Source organism: Euleptes europaea, chromosome 19 (genome assembly GCF_029931775.1).
Source record: "Euleptes europaea isolate rEulEur1 chromosome 19, rEulEur1.hap1, whole genome shotgun sequence".
Taxonomy (NCBI): domain Eukaryota; kingdom Metazoa; phylum Chordata; class Lepidosauria; order Squamata; family Sphaerodactylidae; genus Euleptes; species Euleptes europaea.
Window position 1 is genome coordinate 16,014,644 of NC_079330.1, and position 19,125 is coordinate 16,033,768.

Genomic DNA, 19,125 nt, shown 5'->3' on the forward strand with positions numbered 1-19,125 from the left:
CTTGTTGTCTCTGTAAAGGGCCTTTTTTAAAACAGCTGCACCCTGGGACCAAGTTCAGAATTAGATATATAGGTGAGTCAGCACAGCGCTTAAAATTCTGTAAGGGGGAAAAAAACAATGTTGATGTTTGAAAAGGCAGTTGGAATGGGGTGAAGAGAGTCAGTTGGATGGTAAGGGATGATGAGAAGCTGACAGAGTAAGCAGGGATAAAAAGAAAAAAGGCAGAGCAATCAATGTGGTAACACCTACCTAGGAAAGCAGAATGGAAGAAACTGAAGACGGGCGGGGGCCCCAAACTGAGGACGGGCGGGGGCCGCAAACTGAAGACGGGTGGGCCGACAAACAGCTGAGCTGCGGGGGGGGCGTGGCAAGGTGCTGGGCCACAGCCTCCCCATCCAAACTGAAGATGGGCGGGGGCTCAGCTGAGAGAGAGGGAGGGGCTTGCCCTGGGTGCAAGGAGAGGGAGGGCGCCAGCGCAGGCTTGGGGAGCATGGGCTTGGGGAGAAGGAGCACCGCACCACGGCAACACGGCACAGCCCTAGGCAGACACGACGGCTCCGCGCGTGACCACAGAGAGGGCTCGGGGTGCCGCTTGCGGCACGCGTGCCATACATTCGCCAACACGGATTTATATACTAGCTTCAGTAAGGTACAAACACCTTAGTAGCAGGCCCATGCGTGCAAGCATGCATATGCACAGATACCTACAAACAGCAACATTACAGCTCCGCTACAAGCAGTTTGTTTAGCATGTTCTACTTGCTAGACTGGCCTGCCTCTCATCTTCATACAGCTACAGAGAGACAGCAGCCACACCATTGATGGTTGTAAACAGTAAATGGGAGCCAGCATGGTGTAGTGCTTAAGAATGGCAGACTCTAATCTGGAGAACCGGGTTCGATTCCCCACTCCTCCACATGAAGGATGCTGGGTGACCTTGGGCCAGTCACAGCTCTCTCAGAACTCTCTCAGCCCATGCAGAGTTAGGCAATGGCAAACCACTTCTGAACGTCTCTTGCCTTGAAAACCATAAGGGATCTCCATACGTCAGCTGTGACTTGACGGCACTTTCCACCACCAAGCTTTCGTGGCCATGACCTGGATAGGTTGGTTGAAAGAAAATGCAATTAAACAATAAATTATATTTATTACAAAGCGCTATGCATATATTAAAAACAAGCCCTTATGCGGCCGCAGCTCAGCTGAGAGAGAGGGAGGGGCTTGCCCTGGATGCAAGGAGAGGGAGGGCGCCAGCGCAGGCTTGGGGAGCATGGGTTTGGGGAGAAGGAGCACCGCAACACGGCACAGCCCTAGGCAGACGCGACGGCTCCGCGCTTGACCACAGAGAGGGCTCGGGGTGCTGCTTGCGGCACGCATGCCATATGTTCACCAACATGGTTCTAAGGGATAAAGGAAAGAAAACTGGATTTGGAAAGGCTGGACCGGTCAGAGTCAGGATCACACTTGAAACCCATGTGCTTCTTTTTAGAAATCTCTGCTAGCCATTTGTCTGGCTGTCTTGTCTGGTGTCATAGGTCTGCTTGAACTATCCACTGAATTAACTTGAATTATTCCCATTAATCAGGGAGCTCCACCATTCTAGCTGTATCTGAAGAAGTGAGCTGTGACTCACGGAAGCTCATGCCCTGCCAGAAATTTTTTTAGTCTTTAAGGTGCTACTGGACTCTTGCTCTTTGCTATACCCTGAAATGTGTGGCAAGCTGAGGAGGGAAGCTTTTAAAGGAGAAAAAGGTAGATACACAAGGGTGCTCTAGGTGCCCCTTGTTAATAAAATGAATCACTTCCTGGAGGCTCAGGAAGGAGCCCTCTCCTTGATTCCAGGGTTGGAACTTCTTTGCCTCTCTGGTATGTGCAGAGTGAAAGGAGCAAAATTCCTGATTACTTGCTTACTGTGGAGAGTTGGTTCTCCATAGCTGTGTTGTCCAATTGAAACTGGAACGGATTGGCTTAAAGTGGAAACTCTGTTGAAGCCAGAAGTATGTCATGTATTTCCTGGAAATACTGTGCCCATTTGTTCTAAACACGTCATCCTGCAAGTTTTCCTGCTGGTAGAGGAGCTATAATGTTGGACATGGCAACAAATATAGCTGGTTGGCTATTGCTACTTAGTGTGGAATTAGACTCGTGACTCACTTGTATGGGCCACTCCAAGGTGTTGCCTAGGATTAAAAGGTAACGGTCCCCTGTGCAAGCACCGGGTCATTCCTGACCCACGGGGTGATGTCACATCCTGATGTTTTCTAAGCAGACTTTGTTTACGGGTTGGTTTGCCAGTGCCTTCCCCAGTCATCTTCCCTTTACCCCCAGCAAGCTGGGTACTCATTTGACTGACCTCGGAAGGATGGAAGGCTGAGTCAACCTTGACCCGGCAACCTGAAACCGACTCCCATTGGGATCGAACTCAGGTTGTGGGCAGAGCTTGGACTGCAGTACTGCAGCTTACCACTCTGTGCCACGGGGCCAACTGTTAAACTGGTCTTTGTAGCTGTCTCTTTAATATTAATATGATCAGCAAGCAATGGTCAGACAGTTTTATTTAACTTAATGCGATGAAAAGCTTCAGTGTCCATTTCAGTGCATTAAACCTCCATTAAAGGAACAAGACATCCCCCCATCCAGTTGGCAACCTTGGCAACCTCCTCCAGTTCTGTTTGCTTCCTGGAGACAGCTGAGTTCCCTTTCCAAGCCAATACAGTCTGTGGCCTCAAAAGCTGCATTTCAGGGACTTTGTGAGGAATTGACACTATTGAATATTTCCTGAATAATTCATTTGCTCTAATCCTATTAGGGAGGGTAGAGAAACAGAGCCAAATTGATTTGGTAGGGAAGGAATGGGGGAATTCTTTGGCCTTCCACGGCTCAGCTGGAGGGATCAAAGAGTCGTCCTAGCCGGAGAGATACTATAGCTTAATAAACCTGTATGATAGGTATAATGTAGAAATAGAGGTGGTGGCAGGTTTTGTGAGCATTCCACCTTTTCTCCAAAGAGCACTGTGACACACAGCAGCTGAATTCTGGAGTGACTGATAGCATTCCAAGAGGTTCTCAATCTGTGTGGATCAGGAATTTCTAATGGTTCCCAGGGCCAGTTCCAAAATCGCCATAGCATGTCTTGCATACCCAAGGAATGTAGTCATACCTCTTCAAATCTGTAATGCAGATGTGCCCCCAAAGTAGTCTGGTTGGTTTAACCATTAAAGCTCTTGGGATTGTACTCAAGGGCTAAGGGTCTCTAACAGCTCACCCTTCAAAAACTGTGACCCCCCCCCATAGTTCTTTGTGTGACTCTTCTGCTACATCATTAAGGTTTGTAGTGCAAGCATGCCTTTATGCTTCTGATTAAGTGCATAAGTTGCCACATGCTGGGTGTGGCCCATGTCTGAATCCCTCCGGATGTCTTCTGCAGAATAGAAATCTTGTAGGCATTTCTAAGTACTAAAGTAGTCATGGAAAAATGAGGCAGCTTCCATAATTTTATACTTACGTGGAAGTGCCCACAAGGGCAAACGTCCAGGGAAGAAATAAGAAATTTGATAGAGGAAGAGTGGGATTACTAGATCTTTAAGCACATGGTATGTTCTTGTTGATTCATAGGATGGTAAAAAAAAAAGTTATATCGGGTACATCATAAATATTTTCTGCTTAGGGGTGAGAGAATGTTGTGTGATGGCTGAAGTGTTAAACTTGGAAGTAGGAAGGCCTCCTAGATCCCCCCTCTGTCATGAAACTTGCTGGATGGCCTTAGGCCAGTTACTCTTTCTGCCTAATCTACCTCACTGGGTTGTTGAGGTGATATAAGGGGGAAGAGAGAACCATGTACACCACCCTTAGCTCCTTGGAAGAAGGGATGGGGTAAATAATGTGTGTGTGTTATCTCCAGAGTACAGAACTGAAGATCTGTGGGCGAGTAGAGAAATAAATTATGGGGAGCGACCACTCTCTTGAAACTGACAGTCTGTGGGTTTGGATCCATTTCACAGGGATTTGGGACCTTCTGGGACAACCATCTTTTTGATAGTTGGGTAGGGTGAGAATTTCAAAGAAATCCTGGTGGCAACAACAGACCCTCCCTCAGATGTATGTGCTTGGTTCTCTGCATCCACCATTCTGGGGGAAGAAATGGCTCTCTGCTTGTGAAATGGGAGTGGTAAAATGGAAGAGGAAGAGACTATGTTTACCTAGGATTTATTTTCCTCTTGCCCTTCAGTTCCCACACTACTTTATTCTTCCCAGAGAGGTTGTTCAAGCAAATCGTGCCTGAATCAGCAGCTGCTTCCTCTACATTGATCCTGTGCAAAACTTAGAATTGTGGCTGTCTGACAAGAACAGCTTGGGCAAAAGGAGGTTAAAAATAGCCAGGGATCAATAATTACAGCGTGAGGTCTCTGCTGCTCACTCTCCTTTCCTTTAAAAAAAGGCAATATGTAGATTTGACAACACAAACAAGGCAGATTTCTGCAGTGTTCTCATAGTCCAGGAATAGGTTCTCTGCTTGCCCTTGCTGGCAGAGAGGGAAGGGCATCCATCTTCATCTTTGATCACACAGATTGTTTCCAAGGCCTCTTAGCTTTCTCCTTGTTTTGTCCCTGTACAGTTTGGCAGTTCAGATGGCATCTTGACTCACAGAATCAGAGGCTTCTCTGCGTATCTGTAAAGCAAATGAAATTCCCTACTAAAGTATTTAGCTGAGAGCCAGCATAGTTGCACCATTCAGAGGGCTGAATTAAGACTAGAGAGAGACCTGGGTTTGAATGTCTTGTTCAGCTGTGAAGTTCACTGGGTGGCCCTGAGCCAGTCACACACACTCTGCCTAACCTAGAAGAAGAGTTGGGTTTTATATGCCGACTTTCTCTACCGCTTAAGGGAGACTCAAACCGGCTTACAATCACCTTCCCTCCCCCTCCCCACAACAGACACCCTGTGAGGTAGGTGGGGCTGAGAAAGCCCTAACAGAGCTGCAACTTGCCCAAGGTCACCCAGCTGGCTTCGTGTGTAGGAGTGGGGAACCAAACCCAGTTCACCAGATTAGCCTCTTCCGCTCACGTGGAGGAGTGGGGAATCAAACCTGGTTCTCCAGATCAGACTCCATCGCTCTAAACCACCACTCTTAACCACTACATCACGCTGGCTCCTATCTCACAGTGTGGTTATTATGAAGATAAAGTAGATGAGGGGAGAAGCATGCAAGCCTGCCTGAATTCCTCTGAGGGAGGGTGGGATTAAAATGTATAAATTTTAAAAAGACTTTTCTGTTTCTGATTTCTATATTGTAATGCCATTCCAAAGGAAAAGGCTGCACTTGTGAAAATGCAGTCATACTTTTGTGTGGGGAGAAGAACTGAGACACACACCCCCTTGGAGGATGGAGCAATTGACTAGTCAGGTGCTTTATTGGAACAAAAAATCAGTCAATAGGTTGCATACTGATGGTAATAATTTAAAATAGTTATGAAACAATGAAATATATAATTTACAAAAACCGTTAAACCTTAATAGTGTTTGGCAAAGCTTTTGTAAATGTGAACAGCAAACGGCTTGTCCTCTGGACACACTGCCTCTTCTGGCCTACCCTTGCCTGCTGAAGCTGTTGAATGGAACTTGAGCCTTGTATGTTACCTCCGCACAGAGCTATATGTGGTGACGGCAGACCCACAGATCCCTGCTAGCTTGTCCTCAACTGTAACACAGTTACTTTGCCAAGAGGAGGTTGCAGAGTGTTGGTGCTGTTCTTTATGGGGAATCCCAAACGTCTTCATCTCTGATGGGCCTTCTAAGGAAATCTTGGTAAGAGTATATTGGCCCATCTCTCTTTCCTGCATGTGCACTGAAGGACTGCTAGCAGGCAAACCTCACTGATCCTCAGGATGCATAATGCAAAAAGACCTTCAGTAGGGACGGGGCGGGGAAGAACAGATGTGCCGAGAGAGCGGCAGCTGTTTGGAATTGCTGTGAGGGAGCACTGGCAGCCTTCCACTCTGGGATTGTTCTGCATCCGTTGCTTCTCCTAGTCAGCTCAGCCACTGATGAAATTGTGAAAGGGGCAGAGGGCACTTCTTTACCATCGCAGTTGGTCCAAGCTTGCTTGACCATCCTGCTGTACTAAGATCACGTGGCGGGAGAACACCGTGAGGCAGCCACAGTAAGTGGGTCAGGGTGATCCTGGCCAGAGAGCTTTCCTTTCCTCTCTTCTGGGCATGGAAACATGAGGTTGTAGGGCACCCTATTTTTTTGTCTTCTCATCTTATACTTTCCCCTCCCTTTCATAAGCTCCTCTGCACTGATCTTTTCTAGACAAAAACAGTCACAGGGATGAGAGGTACAAAATCTTACTATTTACACTAGACTAGACTTGTCTCCTGCTTCCAGTTCACAGCTAACGCCTGAACAGATTGGAGAAAGTGCTGGGTTCCTAGAGACTGGATTTGTCACTTATTCTGCTGTTATTTTACTCGTTCATGGTTCCTGGGCGTCACAGCGAATATATGGCAAATCCAGTCTGCATTTGTGCAGAGTGGCAATTCAGAAAGCTACCTTTTTGGCACAAAGGCTCCCCCCCCCCAGCTGTGCATGTCTAAAGGGGAGAGCAGCACCTTCCCACTCAATTCCTTTACATCAGCAGCAGCACTGTCTCAGCTACAGCAATTGGACAGCATTCTACATGCCTTCGAGCTATTCTCTCAGGCTGGTGCCTTGGAAACTGGAAGCGTTACAGGGCTGGCACCTGTGAACCCAGATATTTTCCCCAGCCCTCGTGATGAGGTGTCTGCTACTGCTGCAAGCTGCTGAGGCTGCTCCTCAGCCCCCTTTCATGTGCCAGATTCAAAGCGTGTGCAAGCGTTTGTGCTGTTTGGTAGGTGTGTGTGTGTTAAGTGCCGTCGCTTCCGACTCATGGCGACCCTATGAATCAGAGTCCTCCAAAATGTCCTATCTTTGACAGCTTTGCTCAGATCTTGCAAATTGAGGGCTGTGGCTTCCATTATTGAGTCAATCCATCTCTTGTTGGGTCTTCCTTTTTTCCTGCTGCCCTCAACTTTTCCTAGTATGACTGTCTTTTCCAGTGACTCTTGTCTTCTCATAATGTGACCAAAATACGATAGCCTCAGTTTAGTCATTTTAGCTTGTAGTCTCAGTTCAGGCTTGATTTGATCTATAACCCACTGTTTTTTTTTTTTTTTTGGTTTTTTTTTGGCAGTCCACGGTATCTGTAACACTTTCCTCCTCCTTGGCAGGTAGCTTGTACAAAAACCTCTCCTTAAATGACTCCCCTACATAGGAACTTGGCAAAGGCTGTACTGATGTGGGCAGAAGGAGGGGAGTATTTTCCAGCTTCTGTTTGGGGAGGAGCTGGTTCTTAGCTTGCTTGAGATTTCATAGCAAGGGAAACTGCGTATCCACCCAAACTTGGCGTGGGCATGCTGGGAGCTTTCTGCTCTTGTTCCATGCTCCTTGCACAATTTGTTCCCTTCTTCTTCTCATTGTGGCTTCCAGCTATGATTTTTCTTAAGATGCCTACAGCGGGGGAGGGTGTGTGTGTCAGTGAACACCCCAAGACATCAGCTGTTGGAATAACGAGGCAGATATTATCCAACATGCTCTTTACATTTTAAAAGCTTGTTTCTGTTCCAGAGATGCTCTTTGATCTACAAATAACTGCTTTCAGCTGATGAGAGCCAGCGTGGTGTAGTGGTTAAGAGTGGTGGTTTGGAGCAGTGGACTCTGATCTGGAGAACTGGGTTTGATTCCCCACTCCTTCACATGAGCGGTGGAGGCTAATCTGGTGAACTGGGTTTGGTTCCCCACTCCTACACACGAAGCCAGCTGGGTGACCTTGGGGCAAGTTACAGCTTTGTTAGAGCTCTCTCGGCCTCACCTACCTCACAGGGTGTCTGTTGTGGTGAAGGGAAGGTGATTGTAAGCTGGTTTGTCTCCTTTAAGACAAAATCAGCATATAAAAACCAACTCTTCTTCTTCCTCCTCCTCCTGTAACTGGTGTCATGTATGCATTTCCATACCTGTGTGTTTATGTACATAACCCTTGTATAAGCATAGAAACATTCTGAAATTGCCAGGGGGCTTAATGGATCGTGTGGGGTTCAGTAAGCACCCTCCTTCTGTTAATGTGATCTGGCCAGGGCTCGATGGGCTGTTGCCCAAGAGGGTGCTTGAGCTGGCTTCCTGTCACTCATGGGAAAAAGTGCCGCATCAGCCTTTGTGCAACGAGGGCGTATTCTTTTCACCAGTTTCTCCTTCTATTGTGTCGGATTTTAGAGTGTAAGCTCTTCTGGGCAGGGCCCTGTTTTTCCTGCTTGTTGTTTTGTGAAGTGCTGTGCACATTGATGGTTACATGGAAATGATTAAGAAAAAGTATTGGGACCAATCAAATGGTAATTAACTATGCCAGGTCCCACAGGGCCTGGGTCTTACTGGATAGAGTTCCACCAGGCTGGGGCTGGAGCCGAAAAGGCTCTGGCTGAGGACAGCCGGATTCGTCTCGGGGCAGGGAGTACCAGCGAGTTGTTATTCGCTGAGCGTAACGCTCTCTGGGGGGCATACCAGGAGAGGCGGTCTCACAGATACTGTGGACTCAGAACCTTTAGAGCTTTAAAGGTTAATACCGACACCTTGAACCTGATTGCTTCCAGAGCAATCTCAAGGGCAGCCCTGCGTAGAGCGAGTTACAGTAGTCTAGCCTGAAGGTGACTGTTGCATGGATCACTGTGGCTAAGTCAGGGTGGGACAGGTACGGCACCAGCTGCCTAGCCTGGCAGAGGTAGAAAAACAGTACATGTACCTGTTAGAAAATAGGCAGCTGCATTATGCTCTAATTGAAATTTCTAGGATACATTCAAGGGCAGCTCCATGTAGAGCACGTTGTGATAGTCTATGAGTGGCTAATGAACAGTGTCTGTATGATTAGGCACAATACTACAAATGGAGCCTCTGTTCCGAATCAGGATATCCCGACGCTGTGAAGGAAAGGGTGTGTGTGTTCTGCTTATGAGCTTCTTTGTCACCTCAAGTTGGTGGGGAAGTGACAGGATACTTGACCAAGAGGGTGAAGAGAGAAGACGAAACCATTGTGCAATTTTGCAGGGCTGCTGTTTTTGTGCCATCTGTGGGCAATGTTTGCGAATGACTGTGAGGTGGGAGCTGGGGCAAGTGCCAGTTTGTGCTGTCGTGTTTGCAACTGCACACCAGCGGCTTATCTCAGGCAATCAGCTGGAGTGTCCAGTTGTCAGGTTGCTCTGGGTTTTAGAAGGCAAGTCCCTGTAATGCTAGGCTCATTTACACAGTGCTGTAGCCAGGACTGACCTTACACCAAATATGGTGCCCCAGGCAAAGCGTGTCTTTGGTAAACCCCCACCTCCATTTTGTTTAGCTTTTGAACACCTTCTTTTAAATTTAATTTGTAACCAGTTCCATGACCTGAAGCTGTCTTGCATGAGTGCTATCAGATAAATCTATAAAATCAGAGCTGTAACATTGTATTGATTTCTGCACATAAATTGTTTCTTGTAAACTTTGTAACTTTAATAAATGTATTAGCATCAAGAAGTCGAACTGTGTACCAATACTGCATGGGCCAGTACTGGATCAGGTTTTATTATGGTCTGCATCTTACTCCATGCTCTTAGCTTGTACTACTTGCTCCTGCTGCTGAGTGGATGGCTTAAGACAGGTTCTCTTCAAATCCAGCTCCTCAGATGCTCACCTGGGTCACCCTCCCTGAGTCTAGCTTTGGCAAAGCTCTGCCTATACTTCTCAGTGGGGTTTTGCCTCTGCATTCTGCCCTTTGCTTCCCCCTTTCAGCCTCCCATTATATAGTATATTTTTAATCTTGCCCTTAGGCAGATCATGAGAGGGAGGGCACCTTTCGCCATCTTCTGGGCATGGAGTTGGTTTCACTGGGTATGTGTGTGTGTGTGTGTGTGGGGGAGGTAATTGTGAATTTCCTGCATCCCAAGAGTCATAGACGTGGGCCTTTCTGAGAGTTACTTGCAAGGAGCACAGGATTGTGAGCCCAGGGCAAAGGCACAGGAGTCTCCTCTTTAGATGAGGCTTCTTGAGTACCTTGGCGCTCGGAGTGCTGCTTTTGGGAAGGATGCAGGAGGCAGGACATGACCCTATTGCTTGACAACCAACTATTTTCAACTGATGTAAAGCAAATACTTTTTAAAAAAAACCATGAAGGCTACCTACTATCTGCAGGGGGAGGAATCCGTAGTATCGAGGGTTGCCATCCTCCAGGTTGTGGCTGGAGGTCTCCCACGACAGAGATCGGTTCACCTGGAGAAAATGGCCGTTTTGGAAGGCGGACTCTATGGCGTTATATCCTGCTGAAGTCCTTCCCTTCCCCAAACCCCATCTTCCTCAGACTTTCTCCCCCAAATTCCTAGGTATTTCCCAGCAGGGAGTTGGCAAGCCTAGTAGTATCAGTCCGGGAGGGCGTGCCTGGCGATCAGCAGACCGTCCCCCGCCGCTTAGCCGCTTTGAATGGCGAAGAGGGGCGTTCTGCTTTCTCTCCCTCTCCTCCGTTTGCCACGTGCAAGATCCCAAGAGCGAGGGGGGGGGGAGGGAAAGGGGGGCGTTAAGCCGCGAAGCGCCTCTCCTGAAGGCTCCAGAAGCTAGGGAGGAAAAGGAAGGAGAATCCCCCCCTCCCCGCCGCAGGAACACCCCCTCCGTCCCCGTGACGGCCGCCGCGCCCGCCTTTGTGCCTCCCCCCCCCCCACCACCACCACCATCCCGGTCCGAGCATCCGCGCGGGGAGAGCCCTTTCCGTCCCGTCCCACCCCCCCCCCCGCGTCCTTCCGGGGAGGGGGAAGCCGAGCAGGAGGTTTCCAGCGCCAGCGGCCCTTTGTCATTCCAGGCACGCGCGCGCCCGCGCTCTCTCCCTCTCCCTCCTTCGCTGGCGCGGCGCCTGGGCGCAACCCCAGCCGCCGGGCGAGGAGCGGCGGCCTCGGGGTCGCCGGCGTGGCCGCTCTCGGCCCCCCGCTTTCCCTGCTCGCCCTGGGCGCGCGTAGCCAGGAGCTCGGCGGGGCCAGCGCCGGCCATGGGCATCTGGGCGCCGCCGCAGTAGCCGCAGGAGGGAGCCGCCCCGCCGCGCGTCCTGGCCGGGCTCGCCGCCTCCGGCCATGGAGGTGGGCAAGATGGTAAGGGTCGCGGGGGGGGGGCGCGGTGCCGTCTCCTCCCCGTCCGGCCGAGGCTCTCGGGGGCCGGGGCGCTCCGCGGGGCCGAGCTGAGCAAGGTGGGCGCGGGAGGTGCGTCTGGGGGCCGGAGAAGCTGCCTCCGCCGGCCTTTAAAGGAGGATCTCCTCTCCCCCCCCCCTTTTACGGTCGAATGGGAAGCTGTAGGGCGGCAGGCTCGGGGTCTTTTATGGGACACAGGTGGGCGGAGGCAGGGGCGGTAAACAAGCGCATTGTCTGCGCTCGGCGGCCCTTTCTCTCGAGCGGCATCGGGGCGTGTTGGTGGCTTGTGCTCCCAGGACGAGCCCAGCTGTCGAAGCCGCGGGCGAGATCTCGGGGCGCTGGGCTCTTTTGTTTCGGCTGATCGGTTCGAGAGGGAATCCCCGGAGGCGAGCTTTCCAGACGAGCATATGGAAGATGGCAGTCGCCGGCACCCCGCCTACCCTAGATCCCCGATAGAAAGCGTGTCTTCTGGTGCTTGCTTTTGCTACTGTCCTTAGCTGCGGTCGGTCGCCCTAACTGGTCAGTCTTAACCCTAAGTGCTTTGCACTGTGGAGGGCGGCTTGTGTAGCCATTCCCCCCCATTCTGGATTACGGTGTGTTCATCCGGGTGATGTAAAAGACTAGACTTTGCCACCTGTCTGCATGCACAGGAGTTGAGCCCTAACGCATGCACGCGCACATGAAGCTGTCTTATAGTGAATCAGACCCTTGGTCCATCAAAGTCTGTATTGTCTACTCTGACCGGCAGCGGCTCTCCAGGGTTCTCAGGCAGGGGACTTTCACATCACCTACCTGTCTAGTCCCTTTAACTGGAAATGCCGGGGATTGAACCTGGGACCTTCTGCATGCCAAGCAGATGTTCTACCTATGAGCCATGGCTCCTTCCCAACGCAGGGCATGATGACCTGTCTCCACCTGGGCTTTTTCTGCCTTGTGGAAAGGGGTAAAGTTTGAGTCCCGATGGGAAGGAGCAGCTGGTGTCTTCCTTCCTTTCTGCTCCTTTGTGTGGTTATGCCCATGGGGAGGTGGGGGCTGTACTTTCAAGCATCCCACACCCCAAGGTACAGATGGAGTCAGACTTGCTCTGGCTTGGGAGTATATCATGCAGATGCCAAGAGCTTCAGGTGGGGAGGGGAGGCTTCCCGCTGCTGCATTCCAGGCCCCAGGAGACTTTTTTCCATGCACTTGTCAGTGGGGCAAGGATGGGAGCTCGCCTTCCCCCTGCAGTCATAGACAGAGCCTAGGGAATAAAGCAGTCTTTGGAGGAGCAAAGAAGTCTGGCTTAGTTTTATATTTGGGGTGGGGGAGTGATAAGCTGTCGGTGACATCACATCATGTCAGCAATTAAGCCCTAATCAATGCTTTTTAGGATAAGCAGCCTCCTGGAAAAGGGAGCCGATGGTCCCGGGAGGGCATCTCGGCTGGAGCTTAATGGAAGCAAGCTGTTGCCGTAGGCGAGTTTCAGTGAGCTTGTTCTGACTAAAGATGGGACAGAGCGAGCGGAGGCAGAGCTAATGAAAGGTGAATCCGACACCTCCTCCCCTTGAAGAGGAAGCGTATGTGTGTTCTGGTGCCTGGGCAAGTGTAGGAACATGCCAAAAAATGCATATGATCTCACCACTTAACTTCAGCGGTTGAAAATTGCCTGCACGGAGAGGTCTTGGCAACGTTTCAGAAAGATACTGAAGGGGGCAGTGAGCAGCATGTGGGGGGTGGGTGGGGCTGATGTCAAGAAGGCATCTTTGTCACCTTCCTGTCTGAATGCAGGTGGCATCCTTCTGTTGATCTGAGAGACGAAATGGGCTCGTGGGAGAAAGCACTTCCTGAAGTATTCGAGCAGAAGAGGACTTCTTGGGTGAACGCAATTGCCTCGGCCCTGGAAAACAGAGAGTTAGCTCAGGGGTGTGTGATTTGCTCATGGCGTCCCGCTTATGTCCGGAGGCAGGCAGCTGCAAACTGATGGGCGTCTGAAAGCAGCTGGTGCACCTGGGCTGCAGTTACATTGCGAAGGTCTGACCGCTTATAGCCTTCCTCTTGTACCTGAGCAGGTGGTCATGAGCTGACCGCTTATAGCCTTCCTCTTGTACCTGAGCTGTGGTCATGACCTTCAGGACTATGGTGGTGAGGCTTTGGGCACCGGATCTCTGAGGTTTCTGGTCCTGTGCTCTGGGTATCGATTTTGATTGGGCCTTTTTCAGCGTTTTTAAGGAAGGCGCTGAGGTTATTACTCCCTGATCAGGGGTCTAGGAGAAGATGTTTTCTTGTTCAAGAGGTGCTTCATTAGGGAGACATCACGCTGATTCAGTCATGCTTTCTTGGTCTAGCAGTCTTAGCTCATGGGCATTGCTTCTTCTCCGGACTTGAAGGGCTTTGTGGTACAAGATAGGAACAGGAAGCATTGAGGGATGAACTGTTCAGAATTTTGCCAAGGGGCTTCAGGAATGGGTGCAGGTTAGTTATTCCAACAACTCCTGGAAGAACCTCTGCTTCAGAGCACAGTAGAATGCAACATGGGATTCTTCCTTTCCAGTTTGGCTCCTGTTAGGCAGCACTCTGAGGAAAGCGGAAATTGATTACTCTGAATGTTAACCACTGGAGGCAGTTTCATATGTTTGGGCTGTTGAAAGGATGACTTCATTTTCCCCAGGTTGTGGGGAAGTGGCCTCTTGCCTGGTGGCCTGTGGGAAGCAAAACTCTCCTTCAAGGGACCAGGCAGGGAAGGTGAGCAGGATCAGAGGAGTATGCCTATTATCCCAGGTGCATTGGCAGGACAATGCTGCTGCAGTTGTCTTGCTTGTGGGCTTCCTAGAGGCACCTGGTTGGCCACTGTGAGAACAGGCTGTTGGACTTGATGGGCCTTGGTCTGATCCAGCAGGGCTTTTCTTAAGTTCTTAGGGTCTCTTCCACCTTCCTCTGTATGATTGGAAAGCTTCTTTGCTGTTGGAGTTCACTGCCTGAAGCATCACTGTCATTGGAATCTCTCTTTTATGGTGTGTTTTTCAGCAGCTCATGGTGGTACTTAGAGCTTGCTGGAAGTCTGTTTTGGGGGAGTGAAGAGATGTGGTGTGCTTGGAGAGAAAAGGAGGATGGTGAGGGTGCTTTCGGGGTGTGTGTGTGTGTTTCTCGGGCTCCCCAAATGACCTGGTGCTGATGCAAGATTCCCCTGAGCTCCGCTTTGTTTCTTTCGGATGAAGTCTTGACGCGGTTGCTGATCGGCGTAAGCAGAGGGTCCTGGGTCTGATGGGAAGTTCTATGATTCAGACACGACGGTGGGCGAGCCAAGCAGGGTGTGCAACTGTGGTAGGTGCATAAAAGGGCATATCTCAGTTGTTCGTTGCACACACCCCTTACATCTCTGTGCCTCTTGTGGGAATCGCGATGTCACTCTGGTGCCTTGGGAGGTGTAGCTGTGCTGCTGCTGTCTTGTTTGCTGTCTTCCCATAGAGAATACAGGGAGCTGGAGCAGTTTGATTTGGGCAGCTGCTGTCTCCCTTCTCTGTTGGGGCTGAGTGGGGGGCCTGGAAGGATGGAGGCTTGGAAGGACGGGGGGCAAAGCATGTTTTCAAGAGGAAAGGTGACTCTAAGGCGGGTTTGGGAGCTGTGTTTGTGGACAGAAGGGCCACCCTCCACCCTTTCAGCAAAACTGAGAGATCGTCACACTTTTAAAACTTTCAGTGCAGCCAGACCCAGGCTTTTACTTCATAAGTGAAATGAGGAGTGGAAGGAGATGGTGTGTTGTTGTTTTTTAACTTCACTGGACTTCAGACTTGCACAAAGATTTTAGTCTATTATTTTGTTTCCTTTAGATATGAACACATGAAGCTGCCTCATACTGAATCAAACCCTCGGTCCGTCAGAGTTGGTGTTGTCTACTCAGACCGGCAGCGGCTTTCCAGGGTTTTATGCAGAGGTCTTTCACATCACCTACTTGCCTAGTCCCTTTAACTGGAGATGCTGGGGATTGAACCTGGGGCCTTCTGCATGCCTAGCAGATGTTCTGCCACTGAGCCACAGCCCCTCCCCAGGGCAGGGAGCGCTGGAGGACCTCATCATCCACCTAGAGGAGGTATAGATTTTCGATAATGGCAAGTGTATCATCCATGCCACCCTTCATTCACACTCCTGTCCCCAAAACAAAGAATTTATTATTGTACCTTTTGGGGACAGGAGGGTGAACGAAGGGTCAGTGAGATGCACTTGCCATAATCAAAAATATAGGCTGCGTCAAGGTGGATGATGAGGTGCTCCAGCGCTCCCTACCCTGGCGTGTGAGCGTGCATGTGTGTGTGCCTTCTGAAGGAAGCTGTGGTTGCTTTCCAAGCAGCTGGGGCAATGCCCACAAAAAGGAACTCATCTGCGGTGGGCTCCTTGCCAAAGAGGAAGCTTGCAATAGATGTCATGCGGCTGGGGCATGTTTAGGGCTGTTGGACTCTTCTGCTCTTCTCCCTCACAGGTGTGTCCGTGTCTTAGGAAGAGGATAGTGGCTCAGGTCTGTAGTGCTGGCCTAGCATTATGCAGGAAGAAGAAGAGTTGGTTTTTAGATGCCGACTTTCTCTACCACTTAAGGAAGAATCGAACTGGCTTACAATCTCCTTCCCTTCCCCACAACAGACACCCTGTGAGGTAGGTGAGGCTGAGGGAGCTCTAAGAGAGTTGTGACTAGCCCAAGGTCACCCAGCTGGCTTCATGTGGAGGAGTAGGGAAACCAACCCAGTTCACCAGATTAGCGTCCGCCGCTCCTGTGGAGGAGCGGGGAATCCAGGTCACAGTCCATCGCTCCACACCACTGCTCTTAACCACTACACCACGCTGGCTCTCATTAGGGAAACATCATGCTGGAGGGCCTGCAGGGAGTGGGCTTGTTCTGCGTGTGTACATAGATGGTCAGGGTCCATTTGTCCAGCTTTGTGTCTAGAAGTCAATCTTACTCTTCTTCTCTTGGTTGTGGAATGTGCCATCAAGGTCACAGCCGACTTACGGTGACCCTGTAGGGTTTTCAAGGCAAGAGACGTTGGGAGGTGGTTTGCCGTTCCCTGCCTCCGCGTGGGGTGAGAGAGTTCTGAGAGAACTGTGACTGGCCCAAGGTCACCCAGCAGACTTCATGTGGAGGAGTGGGGAATCAAACCCATTTCTCCAGATTAGAGTACGCTGCTCTTAACCTCTACACCGCGCTAGCTCTCTTCTTCTCTTACCCACATCCAATTCCGTTACCACTTAAGTGATGTTCCTGAGAATGCATTCTATATGATTTTCACCTGTGTTTAATTTTGATTGTAATTTTAAAATAATGATGCACTGTGTAGGTCCCTCAGGGAAGGAAGGTCTCCCTTGGAACTATCAAAGAAGCAAGATAAAGGAGTTTGTTTTTATAGGCTTCTGCAGTCAGACTAAGGTTAGACTAAACATTTTCAAGGTTGTTAATGCAATATTCCTATGCATCTGTTAGCAGAGCCTTTGATTGTCTTTTTTCCCCCCAGGGTCTCCTGTGGCCCAGACAAGAAATGAAGGCTTAAGCTGTGGCCAGAAACATTCAGGTTGGATGTCTGTACAGCCTTTTTGGCTGCAAGGGCAGCCAAGCACTAAAACTGGCTGCCAAGGGGGTAGAAAGAAGGACCTTCATCACTGGTGGGGGGCGGGGGCTTGGAAGAACATATTAGGAAGCATTTGGTTGGCGATTTGTGTTTTTCCAGTAGGGAATTGCTCTTGCATCTCGGAGGCATGTGTTGTTTGTATAAGCCCAGCCATCAAAGAAGCCCCCCCTGTCTGCCCCAGGAGGCTTAGCCAATCTGACTGTCTCAGCACTTCCCTTAGAACTGAAACTAGTCGAGCAGCCAGAGAGCAGGGAGTCCCTTGAACCGGAAATAATCTTTGGGATCCAGTGCCGAGGAGGAGGTTTTTATATGCCGACTTTCTTTACCACTTTAGTAAGAATCAAACTGGCTTACAATCACCTTTCCTTTCCCCTCCCCACAACAGACACCTTGTGAGGTAGGTGAGACTGAGAGAGGTCGAAGAGAGCTGTGACTAGCCCAGGGTCACCCAGCTGGCTTCATGTGTAGGAATGGGGAAACCAACCCGGTTCACCAGATTAGCGTCCACCGCTCATATGGAGGAGTGGGGAATCAAACCCGGTTCTCCAGGTTAGAGTTCATCTCTCCAAACCACTGTTCTTAACCACTACACCACGTTAGCAGTTTCCCTCTTGTGCATCTTGGAGTTGTCACCTGCTGAGTGGTTGTAGTTGAAGTGCACTTGCTCGTAAAGGGCTGGCAAACAGGACCAGGTGCTCTTGAGATGAGTCTCCAGACATGGAGCTGAACTAGAAATGAGGAGTCTCCATTCTCGAGGGTTTTTTATGCAACCCCCATTGAAATAGACCTCCTGTTGTACTGGGGGGGGGGGTCTGTGATCTGAGCATTGATCTGCAGGCATTCACCTGATCTGCGAATTTCAAAGGCCCTCTGCAGGAGTGCTCAGCCTGTTCAGAACTGCCTGTTCCCAGCTTTGGCCAGAGCGATCCCCATTGGTTTTTCTGTGGCTGCTGGACCTTCAACATTTGTATACGGCCAGCAATTCACGTTCTCCTCCTTGCTTTCCCCAAACACAACTTTACTTTCAAGTTAATCCATCAGTGAGGCAGCCATAGATGAGAAAGGCAAAAATGATTGTTCCTTTGTTGCAGGGTTCAGCGATGGTGTTGGGCAAGCAGGAAATAGCTACTGTGCCAAATGGAATGTGACTGGCAGTAGTGAGAGAACCACCCAGATTCCTTGGTCAGGTCCTGCAAAAACATAGTGGAAGTAGTTGAGAACTTAGGTGCTTGTTAAGGAGAAGGTAGAAGAAGAGTTGTTTTTTATATGCTGATTTTCTCTACCACTTAAGGCAGAATCAAACTGGCTTACAGTCACCTTCCCTTCCCCTCCCCACAACAGACACCCTGTGAGGTGGGTGGGGCTGAGAGCTGTGACTAGCTCTCTAGGTAGAGGCAGGATGCTGGCTTTTACCATGTAAAGAAGGGGTCAGCAATCCTTCATAATGAAAGAACCAAAGTACATTAAAATTTAGAATAAGATATCAAAATAAAGTAGGTTTAACAAAGCCCATTTGCATAACTGAATTCATACAGCTTGACTGTATGGATAATTAATGTGTTGATTAATAATCTATATTCTTTAGACAGTCTTTTGTTGCCTAGACAGTTTCTTGTTTGCATTGTTTCCTCACTTCTGTAATCTAGTCTTAACCCTTTGTACGCTGGAAATTGCTGTGTAACTGAGCTGTTTTTTATATTTTGTAACCTGCCTTGAGTCTCAAGTGAGAAAGTCTGGCTATTATCATCATCATCAAAGTTCTGCAGCCCCAAACACTGTTTGTTACGAGGCCTTTATTAGGAAGCGGCACACGCAAGGTCTCACAATAAGTAATAAATGCACACAGGAGCACCTTGCAGAATTGTTTTAGCACGCTGACATAGGTCCGTGCACATTTGAAATTCCTGGCAACAGTTCGCTTTTATCATTTGCCTTTCTATAAAACACTTGCTGGTAATTTTAGCATCCACCTACTCCAGCATGCCTTAAAGATTTCATTTCCTTTTTTTTTAAGAGCCATATTTGGTTCTGCACTGAGCAACGTTTGGCTCTGCCGTAGCTTTTGGATTCTTGCTTTAGAGCAGTGGTTCTCAACCTTTTTTGCTCCATTCCCCCATTTCACCATTGTTTAGAATATAATTCCCCCTTCCCAAGATAGTCTAACTCAAAAAAACAAACGACAATTTTACAGATTGTACATAATCTGCAGGACATCACACTTTGCTGAATAGAGGTCCCAATTCCCCCCTTGTTGAGAACCCCTGCTTTAGAGTTTGTCCCAGGGATTATTCCTGATGCTGGATTCTTTCTGATTTCCGGTCTCCCAA

At 49.6% G+C, this 19,125-nt stretch overlaps 1 protein-coding gene across 2 annotated transcripts in view; it reads left to right on the top strand.

The window, feature by feature from the left end:
- Positions 1 to 19,125, top strand: part of HIP1 (huntingtin interacting protein 1) — an 82,413-nt gene that overhangs the window by 17,339 nt on the left and 45,949 nt on the right. The window contains exon 1 of one of the 2 annotated variants that reach the window (XM_056865073.1): positions 11,097 to 11,171. The exons of the other annotated variant lie outside the window; for it this stretch is intronic. Within the exon in view, the coding sequence (XP_056721051.1) occupies positions 11,154 to 11,171 (18 nt within the window). The 5' untranslated portion in view covers positions 11,097 to 11,153. Of the gene's footprint in view, positions 1 to 11,096; positions 11,172 to 19,125 lie in introns of those variants that run through there. 2 annotated transcript variants of the gene reach the window in all.